Below are 13688 nucleotides of genomic sequence, written 5' to 3'. Positions count from 1 at the left end.
GGCGCGGTGGCTCAAGCCTGTAATCCCAGCACTTTGGGAGGCCGAGACGGGCGGATCACGAGGTCAGGAGATCGAGACCATCCTGGCTAACACGGTGAAACCCCGTCTCTATTAAGAAATACAAAAAACTAGCCGGGCGAGGTGGCGGGCGCCTGTAGTCCCAGCTACTCGGGAGGCTGAGGCCGGAGAATGGCGTGAACCCGGGAGGCGGAGCTTGCAGTGAGCTGAGATCCGGCCACTGCAGTCCAGCCTGGGTGACAGAGCAAGACTCCGTCTCAAAAAAAAAAAAAAAAAAAAAAAAAAAAAAAAAATACAAAATTAGCCAGGCATGGTGGCACACGCTTGTAATCCCAGCTACTCAGGAGGCTAAGCCAGGAGAATCACTTGAACCCGGGAGGTGGAGACTGCGGTGAGCCAAGATTGCGCCATTGCACTCCAGCCTGGGCAACAAAAACAAAACTCTTTCAAAAAAAAAGGAAAAGAAAAGAAAACAGAATATAATAGACAATGGTTTAAACTTCATCTGCATTATTTTTCACTATTTAATTGTATCATCGAACCTTTATTCTATTATCATTTACTCCCAGCAGAACTAATTTTCTAAGTATTAATAGTTAATTTCTGAAGACTTATTCTATAAAGTATGCCCTAATGTATTTATTTATTATTTTTTTAAGACGGAATTTCACTCTTGTTGTCCAGGCTGGAATGCAATGGCGCGATTTCGGCTCACCACAGCCTCCTCTCCTCGTGGGTCTAAGTGATTCTCCCACCTCAGCTTCCCAAGTAGCTGGGATTACAGGCATCTGACACCATGCCCGGCTAATTTTGTATTTTTAGTAGAGACGGGGTTTCTCCATGTTGGTCAGGTTGGTCTCGAACTCCTGAACTCAGGTGATCCGCCCTTCTCGGCCCTCAAAGTGCTGGGATTACAGGTGTGAGCCACCGTGCCCGGCCATGTATTCTTAATTTTACACTGCCTCCCTTACAATTTCCCAGGGTCTACCCTTCACTCAGACTTTCCACTTTTTGAATCAAGGCTGTATACCTCACCAGGGCTTTTAACCCTACTCGTTCCAGCTTATCACATTAGGTCATTTTCCAAATGTACTTCCCAAATCAATCCACAACTTCTTCCTTTTCACTAGCTTGAAAGACAGGTCAGGAGGTGATTTTAGGAAATGCCAAATGTTTTTTATCCATGCCTTTGCTCTACTTTAGCAGCACAGGTGCCATATTTAAACATCACATTTATTGTGTCTCACTAATGAACTTCTGTGAATTAAATACTTCTTCCTAGTCATCAATACAAGAAATAAAAATTACTTCCAGGATATAAAATCATTTAATTGGAAAACAATTTTAATCTTAGCATTTATAAAATCCTTAATGAGTTAAAATTTTTAATTGAGTATAAACTGGTTAAAAGAATAGACACCTTCAGTTTTAAACGCTGATTACATTTACTGCATTACTGTGGGTGGCTCAAAAACTTAACCAAACCTTGTTATTCTTAAACTGTGACAAGTCCTTTCAAAAGTATACATTATTTTGATAGTTATCACTTGCTACCATGCTTCAGAGGTACAAAAGCTGTTCACTTAGTGTTCTCGCCATATAAATAGTCCATTAGATAAGGATTCACTGCTCAAAAACTTCACAGCAGCCATGTGGGACTGTGGACTAGACTCAGATGGGCTCTGAAAAGAACTGAGTCAAATCTCAGAACTGTTACTTTCACACTGTGTGACCTCAGACCATTCACCAAACTTCTCTAGTTTCCTTACCTTTAAAATGGAAAGAATGCAAAGACATGTACACAACACCTAACTCATTAGCCAGCACCTGGTTATTTAATGGGCAAATGCAGGATTCTTTTTGTCCTTCCCGTGAACTGTTCCTACTGGACTATTCCTTAAAATAGTATGTCAAAACTAAACCTATCCTTTGAACAAACTTAGGATTCGGGATCAACAAAATAATTTACAGAGCCATGCAGAGGCTACTGGATACTGTTTTCATCTTGATAGAAAATTAGGTAAGGCAAGTAAACAACAAAATGGTTATGATACAACCTGACATTTTTTGTGTATTTTACAACAGCTTTGCAATATAAATCACATACCATAAAACCCATCCATTTAAAATGTACAGTTCAGTGGTTTTTGGTACATTCAAGAGTTGTGCACCCATCAATACTTTATAGATTATTTTCATCACCACCAAAACAAATCCCATCCCCATTACCAGTCACTCTCCATTGCTCCTTTTGCTCTCTGCCAGCCAATAATCTATTTTCCATCTCTACAGGTTTGCTTTATAAAATATATCCCTATCTGGACTTATTTCAACTGATCCCCAAACTTGGCTGCCCTATCTAAAGTGATTTATCATTCAGCATCTCTTAATTAAGGTAAACTAAGTCACATATGGCCATTAAAGTTTAAAGACTGTTATATATTTCTTAAAGGGTTTAAAAGGGATATCAGTAATTTTTGGTACTAAAGGTTTCCTTTAAGCAGGGTATTAAAATTCTACTTTAACTGAAAGTCAAAAGGAGGAAATATAGAGGAACACTTATGATAGAATGCATTAAGATATATTGGGCATATTGCAGAGGGAGACTTCATAGACTAGTGGATTGGTCAACTATTGCTCTTTAATGCAACTGCATACCTAGAGTGAGGCAAGGGGAGCAGTCCACCCAGGTGCAGGCAGTAAGTGGGTGAACTATCAAAGACTAAATAACATAGCAAGACTTTTATTTTGTTCTTTTATCACCATCAAGCACGAACAATTTTTTTTTTTGAGATGGAATCTTGCTCTGTTGCCCAGCCCAGGTTGAAGTGCAATGGCACGATCTGAGGCTCCTTGCAACCTCCACCTTCCGGGTTCAAGCTATTCTCCTACCTCCTGAGTAGCTGGGATTACAGGCATGAGCTACCACACCCAGTTAATTCTTTATTTTTAGTACAGAGAGGGTTTCTCAATGTTTGGTCTCCCAAAGTGCTGGGATTACAGGCGTGAGCCACCACGCCTGGCCTGAGCACAGGCAATTCTAAATAACACCAGGGATAAAATATATCACCCCCAAAATATTTTGGCAATACTCTTAAGGGGTTGCTGTGGTTACTGCTGAGTTTTAACAACATATAAATATCAAATCTGCACATTTTTATTACATACCCTTTAATAAGCAATCCATCTTAATTGGAAGTTTATTAGGAAATCCCCCAGTTATATAGTCAGTTTTTGCAGATTTGATATACCTGTTCATTTGGAGAGTAAGTACAAAAAGGTTCAGGATTGCTTCAGCTCCCCTCAGGCTCAGCATGACTCCAATCCTATTGTACCTATATATATTCCTATGTTTAAATAGTATATTCAAAATTATAGCTGTGTCCAATTTTTCTTTCCTGAGATGTATTTTTTCTGGCATAAATATTTACAAACAACCAGAATCAGCCTCAAACAAATATAAAGATAAATATAATAAAACTTTAAAAGTGAAAACCCATGAACAAAAATCATAGAGATGCTATCACTAAGGAATAAAGTACAAGGAAGCTGTATTTCCTTGTACGTGAATATCAAAAGTGGTTATCAAATATAATAGACATTTACATTGAATTTTTAGGTGATAACCATTTCAGTAAAATTTTGACTACGGCATTTCAAAGTTATTACACTCAAGGCCGGGTGTGGTGGCTCACGTCTGTAATTCCAGCACTTTGGGAGGCTGACGCAGGTGGATCATGAGGTCAGGAGTTCAAGACCCAGCCTGACCAACATGGTGAAACCCCGTCTCTACTAAAAATACAAAAATTAGCCAGGTGTGGTGGCACGTGCCTATAATCCCAGCTACTCAGGAGGCTGAGGCACGGAAACCACTTGAACCCAGGAGGAGGAGGTTGCAGTGAGCTGAGATTGTGCCACTGTACTCCAGTCTAGGGGAGAGCAAGATTCCATCTAAAAAACAAGAAAGTCATTACACTCAATGCTGAAAAAAATACGTGGATAGTATTATGATTTCTAGAATTTATTGTGAAGTGTGCTTATAAATCACTGCCAAACACAGTATTATGTTGAAAACTTCCTATTTGTGTATGTGTTGCTGTATATACAACACTTTGTAATTCAAATTAATTAAAAGTGCTCTTAACTGTGGGTGAAAACAGATGAATAAATCTGGTTGTAACTGTCTACTGAACACAAATATGTGAACATCAATTTTAACAGTCACTGATAAATCTGCCTAAGACTTTTAAAGAAACTGGCCAGCGTGGCCAACATGGTGAAACACCGTCCCTACTAAAAATGCAAAAATTGGCTGGGCCTGGTAGCATGTGCCTGTAATTTCAGCTACTAGGCAGGGCTGAGGCAGGAGAACTGCTTGAACCCAGGAAATGGAGGTTGCAATGTGCCGAGATCGTGCCACTGCACTCCAGCCTGGGTGACGAGCAATACTCCGCCTCAAAAACAAAACAAAAACAAAAAAACCTGTAATATTCGTATTCATTGTTGTGACATATCAGTATGCAGATAAGTTTTTCCACTATTTCAAAAAACATATATTAACACAATTTAAAAGTCTGGTATGATTTATATGTAGTATGTGTGTGGTGGGTGTGTGTGCATGCGCACATACAGTTCAAGTTTCCTTTCTGGCCATTTCCATTATTCATTTCATGATTATTTCTGAAAACAATTTTGCTACACAAAAAAGGGTGTGTTTAAAAAAAGTCTGCTCTGGATGTCACATATGCTAGCTACACCACTGCTCTCTGGTCTCTTCCAACTGGGATCACTGACCCACACGGATTTATACCAAGAATCACCAATTATCCAAGCATAAATTATAACTTTCAAGAGGTATTTGGATGGCCATCCACCTTTCACTGAGCCCTGCTGTTCTCCTCTACCCCCTAGTAAAAACCCAGGCTTCTAATTCTTAACTCCACTCCTGAGTTACATTGGTTTTCTTCCTGAATTTACTAATCTGGTATAGTGCACTTTACTGGAATATCAGTTTCTGTATACTTATCTATGTCTTCAAAAGCACCAATAAAAAGCTCAAACTACTCAGCAATGAAATGTAATCAAAAAAACCATGCAAATATTGAACAGGATTGAAGGTGATCGGGTATAATAAATTATAATATTGTTTGTAAAATCTCTTGTAGTTCTCAAAATCACAGCAGCACAGTATTAATTACACTTAATAGTAACACAGAAATGTAGACATGTCTCTCCTAAGCTCTCAACAGATTCTGGTAAGGACTATTCTAATGCAAATTTAACTATTACCCACCTCTATTTTCTGTGGTTTGACAGAAACATAATACTAATAAATAACCAATGTTACCAAAATTTTGAACTGTTAATAGGTAAGCTGCTTATTCTGCTATATACCTGACAACAAAGTGTAGTTTTCAACTTATGAAAGTTGTATGCTGTTGCTCCGAAGTGTGCTAAAAAAGGATTTGGCATATTGTCTCAACAAATATTATGAATAACAGTAAAGGTTCATTACTTACGTAACATTTTTTTCCCCTACTAAGTTATCAAGGTGTATTTCAAATGAGATTTGAATGTGTGCAGATATATACAGAAAAGTTACTTTGAATTCTGAAGTAAATTATGTTTGCTTGTGCTCCATGACACAGAACAACCTACAATTTTTATAGTGGCTTCCTATGTGGTAAACAAAACAAACAAACAAAAAAACAAAAAAACACTAACAATTGTGTCATCTCTCTAGTAGGTACAGTTTTAACCTGAATTCTGTTTCACAAGGTTTAGAAACCAAACTTTCCATTATTCTAATTGTTCTCTGAATCAATTCCTTAGGTGTTCATGTAATTTTTTCGGAAACAAAATACAGACAAAACGATAGACTAGGGAAGGAAATACTTACAACAAGAACATCAATGATAAATCCCACTACAGAAAGCTCTGAAGAATCACTTTATTGCAATCACTATAAAGCCAGACCAATACCCTTGTCAGAGACCAAGAATTCCCTGGGTAAAGAAAGTAGAGAAAGAAAACTATGTATAACCAACTTTCAACATTCAAAAACTCCTGGGATAACAGCACAACATGGTCAACTTTGGCAAGGGAAATCTCCAACTTTACTGCCAATAATCGACCTGGTTCTCTACATCTTTTCCATACAGTAAAGAACTTTGACCCCTCTATCTATATGTCTTTACATAAACATCTCAGAAATGATCAAACCCCAAAAATTAATACTACAGGTTAAAAAAATACTTAATAAGGCATCCCCATCAGATGAACTAAATTCTAGAAAACAATCATCCCTAGTAATCAACAACAGTCATACAAAACAATTTGCAGTGAGAATAAGAAGTAGCAAGCTCCCCACTAAGATGCAAAACTCAACTCTTCCTTCAGAACAACATGACTGACAGCCCAACACGATAAGTGTACCAATGTCAATTTGTACATTAAGTATTCGTAAAGCTTAATTTATGTCCAACTTTAAAGATAACCATGAATATACAAGTACTCGCATTTTTTTCTATACCGCAAAGTAGCATTATATGCATAGCATCTCAGCACTGCAGTTCTCAAAAAGGAATCTAAGGACCTTTGAGGTCTGAGTCCTTTTCATCAGAACTGTTTTCATATGAATACTGATATTTCTTGCCTTTTTGTTCGTTTTCTCAGAAGTATGTAGCAGTATATTCCAGAGGCTACCTGATGTGTGTTATTGCAACAGACTGAATGAAAAAGTGGAACGAGGATCCAGGTTTTATTAAACCAAAGTTTAAATGAGATGTGCAAAAATGTAAAATGATGTGACTCTTACTAATTTGTTTTAGAAACGTTACTTTTCTCATTAAAAATGTTATTTATGCTAACATATTGTAATAAGTTTATTATTTTTAGTAAATTAATAAACATATTTCTCAGTTTAAATTTCTAATATGGTAAATATCAATAAATATAATAACCAATAGATACAAAAGCTCTCTCTGGCCCTTAACTTTTAAGAATTTAAAAGGATCTAGCCAGGCGTGGTGGCTTATGCCTATTATTCCAGCACTTTCAGGAGGCTAAGGTGGGCTAATCACTTGAGCTCAGAGGCTCGAGACCAGCTTGGGCAACAAAGCAAACCCCATGTCTACAGAAAAAATAGAAAAATCAGCCAGGCATGGTGGCAGAGGTTTGTAGTCCCAGCTACTTGGGAGGCTGAGACAGGAGGATGGTTTGAGCCCAGGAGGTGAAGGTTGCAATGGGTGAAGTTCGTGCCACTGCCCTCTAGTCTGGGCCACAGAGCCAGACACTGTCTCATAAAACAAATAAATGGGTCTAAAACCAAAAAGTTTGAGAATAGCTGTCCCACAGAAATTCCTACACATGTGTACAAAGAGACATGCTTGAAAAGTTCATTTCAGCCTGTCAGCAAAATGTTAACTAAATCTTAATAGTATTAATATTTGAGCAAACAAAAAAAAGCAGGTCAAAGCTGCAGTAAGCCGTGCTGGCGCCACTACACTCCAGTATCAAACACAGAATATTACATATTGTTTATGGACCACAGAGATTAATACTAAATTATCTGACTGTCTCTCCTGCAAGTGGGAGGAGAGTTGGGGTTGGAGTGAGGATGAAAGGAAGACTTTATATTTTATTTTTAAATTAAAAACACAAAATAGTAACAACTGTATATTCTTAACTGTTTTATTTTCTCTGCACTATTTTTGTACTTTTTTTTTGAGATGGACTCTCGCACTGTTGCCCGAGCTGGAGTGCAGTGGCCCAATCTTGGTTCACTGCAACCTCCGCCTCCAGGGTTCAAGCGATTCCCCTACCTCAGCCTCCTGAGTAGCTGGGATTACAGGCGCCTACCAGGAGGCCCACCTAATTTTTCGTATTTTTAGTAGAGACAGGGTTTCACCATGTTGACCAGGCTGGTCTCTAACTCCCGACCTCGTGATTCACCCACCTTGGCCTCCCAAAGTGCTGGAATTTCAGGTGTATGCCACTGTGCCTGGACTATTTTTGTACTTTAAATGTCTTAAAACTGCAGATGATGCCAAAAAAAAAGTGGGAGGGACAAGATACAATTCTTCAGGATGTAGGCAAGATGGGTTAAACACTAAAAATACAGTCAATGGGTTAAAAAATACAATTCAGCTGGGCGCAGTGGCTCACGCGTGTAATTCCAGCACTTTGGGAGGCCAGGAGGGCGGATCCTGAGGTCAACAGATCAAGGCCATCCTGGCCAACATGGTGAAACCCTATCTCTACTAAAAATACAAAAATTAGCTGGGCGTGGTGGTATACTCCTGTAGTCCCAGCTACTCGGAAGGCTGAGGTAGGAGAATCGCTTGAACCCAGGAGGCAGAGGTTGCAGTGAGCTGAGACTGCGCCACTGCACTCCAGCCTGGGGATAAAGCGAGTCTCCATCTCAAAAAAAAAAAACAAAAAAAAAAACAACAACAAAAAACAACAACAACAAAAACCAAAAAAGCAACAACAAAAACCATACTCTTTATTCTATTCCACAAACTTTAGCAAATTCTTCATAATTCAGAAGTGTATAAACTATACAACAAACACCACTAAGTATTAGCCATAATTGATAACTGATGGTTTTTCACTCATCTTTTCATCTTTCACAACACTTAATACATGTCTTGCCATAAAAGTTCTCCAAATATTCTGTTAAATGGGTATCTTTTTTTTTTTTTTTTTTGAGACGGAGTCTTGCTCTGTCACCCAGGCTGGAGTGCAGTGGTGTGATCTCAGCTCACTGCAAGCTCCGCCTCCCGGGTTCACACCATTCTCCTGCCTCGGCCTCCCGAGTAGCTGGGATTACAGGCGTCTGCCACCACACCCGGCTAATTTTTGTGTATTTAGTAGAGACAGGGTTTCACCATGTTCACCAGGCTGGTCTTGAACTTCTGACCTCAGGTGATCCACCTGCCTCAGCCTCCCAAAGTGCTGGGATTACAGGCGTGAGCAAATGGGTATCTTTAATAACCTCATCTTTCCTATCTTCCTTTCCTTCTTATTGAAATGGACGTCTTTTACCTGCGCTTCTGATTTGTCCCATTTCTCTTATCCATAATTTTGCTTCAAGTTAGCCATCCCCCCTCTTGCTGGTAAACTATGCTTTTCTACACCCCCTTCCTTGAAAATGCTAAAGCCTCTACTCCCATCTAAGAGACTAGGGATTCAACACTACTAACTAAAGCTAAAGCCTTATATATATTATAAACGAAGGTAATGCCTATCACCAGTGCCTAGTACATTGTAAACTGCCCTTCCTTCCCTCATCCTTAAGCAACGTTTCCCTCTAATCCCTCAAAACCAAATCTCTAAAGACTACTTTACACTAGCTACCTTATTTCCTTATCTCCCATCACCATTCAACCCTAAATTTCAAATCCTGTTGCCCTCAAACATTTCAGTGGCCAAGTCCCCTCATACTATACAAAATATTATCTTCAGTGGAGAGATCCGAGTTCAAATCCTAGTTCTGCCATTAACTAGCAATATGCCCTTGGGGGAGTTATTATTTATTATAATTTCTTGGAAAATCAGCTTCCTCATCTGTAATTGGACTCTATGCAGGGTTGTGGGAATACATATTAAATTAGACATGTGTACACATAAGTGCCTGACATGCCATTGGTCTTATATTAATTCCTTTTGTTCCCCCTTTCAATTTTCCCCCACCTTTCCCATCTGAACTCCTGGATGTCTCCCTCTATCTCCTAGTTGCTTCCAAGTTTAAGTCCTATAAGCCCAACTGCTTGCCAAAAATTTCCACGTGATGGTTCCACAATTAACTCAAACTCAACCTGTTCAAAAATCAAACACATTTCTTCTCTACTAAGTAGGCTTTTGATGACTTGTGTTAAGGTATCACCACTAACAGAAGGGCTAACCTAAGGGCTGAGAGAGTGGTGATACCACTCTCTCAGCCCTTAGGATGTGGGGACAAAAGGTGCTTATAAACCTATCAGATGCCAAGGTCCATGGATTCCTTTGGCCCACATCCTTTCTATACTCTCCATTCCCATCATACACTTGCCAAGTTCAGGTTTTACTTATATTTCCTACCAAGTCTCTGCCTCCTATAATGCATACGACTATGAACAAAACCGTTTGGATTACATTATCCCACTGCTTAAAACCTTCAATGTTTACCTACAGCCTAAAAATGAAATTCAAACACATTAGGCGAACATGAAACTTGTCAGGCTCAAACTACTTTACCATCCTTACTTTCCAGTAGCCTTCAGAATCAAAATAACTCACTTTTCAACACTACTGCCCTTCGATCACTGCTTCCTACATCTTCTGAAGTCCTAAAACTGATACCTGCTCCTCTTTCCAAGCCTTCACTGATCTCCAATGGCTATGCCACACTGCAATGGAAGGATCCCAAAGGAAGCTGTTCTACCACATCATATTAAAGTTATTTGTCTAAGTCTTATGTCCTCTACTGGATTAGACTTTTAGGTGACTGAGATGCTTGGTAGCCCTACAGTACTCAGGACGTGGCTGTGCAGGTGAGCAGGCACTCAGAAGTTTAAGTGAAGATCAGATTTGAGAGATTCAAGATTATATGGGGAATGAATCAAGAACATTTCATGAATGGGGAGAAATAGTTGAGAAGCACTACAAATCAAGTAGGCACAGTAAGATGAATTTTAAAGTCAGATTAATTTCTCTAGAAGAGTTTTAATTTAGCAGAAGAGAGTTGGCATTCTTTGCAGTTCACAAAGACTAGGAATAGAACTGAAATGAACTGGAAAATGAACAATGATAAGAAAATGCTCATTTTGCACATTTAAAAAGGTCAAATATCACTTCCCTTTTTCAAGGAATCAATACCATTCCTAACTTTGGTTTTTCAAAGTAAAAATTACTGATGGTGCCTTTTCAGGATTAATAGAAAATACTTTGCTTAACAATGTGCTTGATGTCAACTTCCATAACGCCTGAATCGGAATACTTCTGATCTTAAGAATAAACTAAAAATCCTCTTCTTTCTTCAAAAACATTCATTCTTCCGATTCTGAAATAAATTTTTAAAAAACACATTCACTGTTGGGAGAAAAATGTACTTGAAATATTTTAACTACTGTTGTGCCATTTGTTTTAATTCTCATTCAACAATTATTTGCAAGGCACCTGTTTTGATTGGGAGAGAAGGAGGGAAAGGAACAGAAACTTCCTGCCCTCATGGAGCCTGGAGTCAACATTCCAGTGAATTTTACCTTCAGAAAACAATCAACTTCCAACCCTGAAATAGTTGGAGCATTATCACAAATTCTCTGGCGATCAAAAACTAGGACATATTATTTTTATTGTTTTGAAAATCATCACTACTGAACTTTTACAAGACACTGTCCATTACCAGCTGCAACTACTGCAGTTAGGGCATTTTATTTACCCATCAATTGAAGAAAATCATTTTTAGGGTAACTTATATGGCAATAAATTGTCTCAACTGCAGTGTAATTGGAGAGTCCCATATATTATAGCACCGCAAATCTAAAGGAAAGTTATTGCACCATAATTGTTACAAGTAAACCTACAAAATCTGTGAGATGCAGCACGTTTTTAATGCCACATCCACACATCTCGAACTACTACATTTGATTTTTCAATGTTGCTTTATCTTTGGTACTTGGAAAGGGAAGACAATACAGCTCAACCCATGACAATAGTTCCCATTCTGTAACAGCATTTTAAATCATCAATAGCCAAGTCTCCTCCTCCCAAATCGATTCTGACAAATAGGATGTATGGACTCTACACTCCAAAAGCAACACCTGGAATGATCAGAGAAACAACTAGAGAACTTTAAGGCCGCAGGCAGCTTTGTTCCCGGTTTGGAGAGGTTTTCACATGTAAATGTCCTCGTAGAAGGGAGCCGAGGATTAACTACCTCGGGAGGGGGTGCGAGGGTAGGGAACTGGAGGACAACGCCAGCCTTCTAGCGGACTAAGGCGGAGCGAATACTCTTCTCTCCCATTCAACTTTTTAGGCGTCACGTTGGGGCTATAGAGCCTATAAGAGGGTTATGTTCACGACTTTAAATTATTATAACGAGCCACCCCCTCTCCGTTTATTAGCTCTATTTCCCAAGTGCGTGAATCTCGGAGAAGGGGGATGAACACCCTCTCCAACTCCTCCCAGACCCGGGATCAGAGTCCAGTCGTCGACGCGCCGCGGCCTGAGCAACAGGAGAGCTGAAGCCACCGCTCCGCCAGCCCCACGACCGGCAGATGCTCCCGTTCCCCCGCCCCCAACCCCACGCGCCCGCCCGCGCTTCTTTCTTAGCCCCTTGCGGGCTCCCGGCACTGCGAACCCGACAACGGGGCTCGCGGAACAGACAGCGAGGGCGCCCGGACCCAAAAAAGGGACAAGTTAGAGGAACGGGCACAGACTTGGGCTAGGGGAGGCCGCAAGGGGGCGAGGGGGGAAGCCCGAGGTCGCCGTCCGGGGGTGGGCAGTGGGGGGAGGGGTGCAGGGTCAGTTCCCGTGGTCGCCGCGACCTCTCCCGGGCCACAGGCCCCGCTCCGTGCAGGCCCCGCCGCCCCGGAACCGGGGCAGGAAGCGTCCCCACCCGGACCAAAGCTTTAAACCTCAGGCGGCGAGAGAAACGGGCCCCGGCTCCCGCAGCAGGCCCGGCACCCCCCTGCCCCGAGCACCCCTTACCTCCTGGTTGAAGGCGTTGACGGCGTCCATGTTCGCGCTGCGGCGGCGGCTGTTCCGGGCCCGCCGGTCACATAGACCTCGCGCCGCGGCGGAGCGGGGCCGGGAAACCAACCGGGCCTGGTGGCTGGGGGGAGGCGACGAGCGGCGGAGCCCGAGGCCCGGGCAGGAAGAGGCTGCGGCCGAAGCGGCGAGGCGGGCGGCCGAGGCAGAGGCGGAGAGGTGGCGGGCCCCCTCTCAGTCCCGTTCGCAGGATGAGGAAAAGGAGGCGGCGGCAGCGCCGGTCTTCAACATGTCCGTTTGGTGGTGGCGGCTGCGCTCTGCGTCTCGCTGACACGGTCCCCCGCGCCCTCACGCACTGGCTCACACTGGCCCGGCCGGCGAGCGGGCGGGCCTCTCTCTCCCTCTCTCCAGCGGGATGGCGGCAGCGGCCCGAGTCCACGCCGCGCGGGGCACCCTGGGACGGCTCAGGCCTCCCGGCGCTTCCTGTGCCCGGCGTCCGCCCCGCCCCGTTGCGCTGGCCCCGCCCCCTCCCCGCCTCGTCCCGCCCTGCGCCGCCCCGCGTGCCTGGCTGCTGGCGCGTGACGCCGGGACGCCGGGCGCTTTCCCGCCAGCGGCGGCCGCGGGCCGTGGAGACTGCCTGGCACCGAGGCCAGGCCCGGGCGGAGGGCGCCGCAGAGCGCGGGATCCTAGGGCTGCGAGGGTGACCTAGAGCAAGACCTGGCGCACGCGCGCTCCGCTCGACGCGGTGCTCCCGGGTGCGTCTCTGCGAAATGTTCGGCCCTAACCGGCCCTGCACCCGGCGGGGGCGGCGGGCATGGAGCCGCTCGCTCTCCGCTGCCGCGAACAAAGGGCGCAGGATTTAACCTCGGCCCTCTGGGCGTGCCTTTGCAGGCCCTCGTGCGCTCTGCTGGGGAAAAGAAAAAAAAGCTTCAGCCAATGCCAGTGCAGCTGTGTGCCCGCTGTAGTTGTGCAGGTTA

The 13688-nt window shown here is 42.7% G+C and overlaps 1 protein-coding gene across 3 annotated transcripts in view; it reads right to left on the bottom strand.

Moving 5' to 3' along the window:
* SCAF4 (SR-related CTD associated factor 4) overlaps positions 1–13201 on the bottom strand; it is a 64081-nt gene extending 50880 nt beyond the window's left edge. For 2 of the 3 annotated variants that reach the window (XM_025380340.1, XM_025380339.1), the window contains exon 1: positions 12712–13167. In XM_025380340.1, coding sequence (XP_025236125.1) covers positions 12712–12741 — 30 coding nt within the window. In that variant the 5' untranslated portion in view covers positions 12742–13167. Of the gene's footprint in view, positions 1–12711 lie in introns of all 3 variants that reach the window. The other variant, XM_025380338.1, reaches the window with a different exon arrangement.
* Between the last annotated feature and the right edge of the window lie 487 nt (positions 13202–13688).

This window comes from Theropithecus gelada, chromosome 3 (assembly GCF_003255815.1).
Source record: "Theropithecus gelada isolate Dixy chromosome 3, Tgel_1.0, whole genome shotgun sequence".
In the NCBI taxonomy this organism is placed as follows: domain Eukaryota; kingdom Metazoa; phylum Chordata; class Mammalia; order Primates; family Cercopithecidae; genus Theropithecus; species Theropithecus gelada.
The sequence above is the reverse complement of the archived record's forward strand: the minus strand, read 5'-3'. Positions and strand labels throughout refer to the sequence as shown.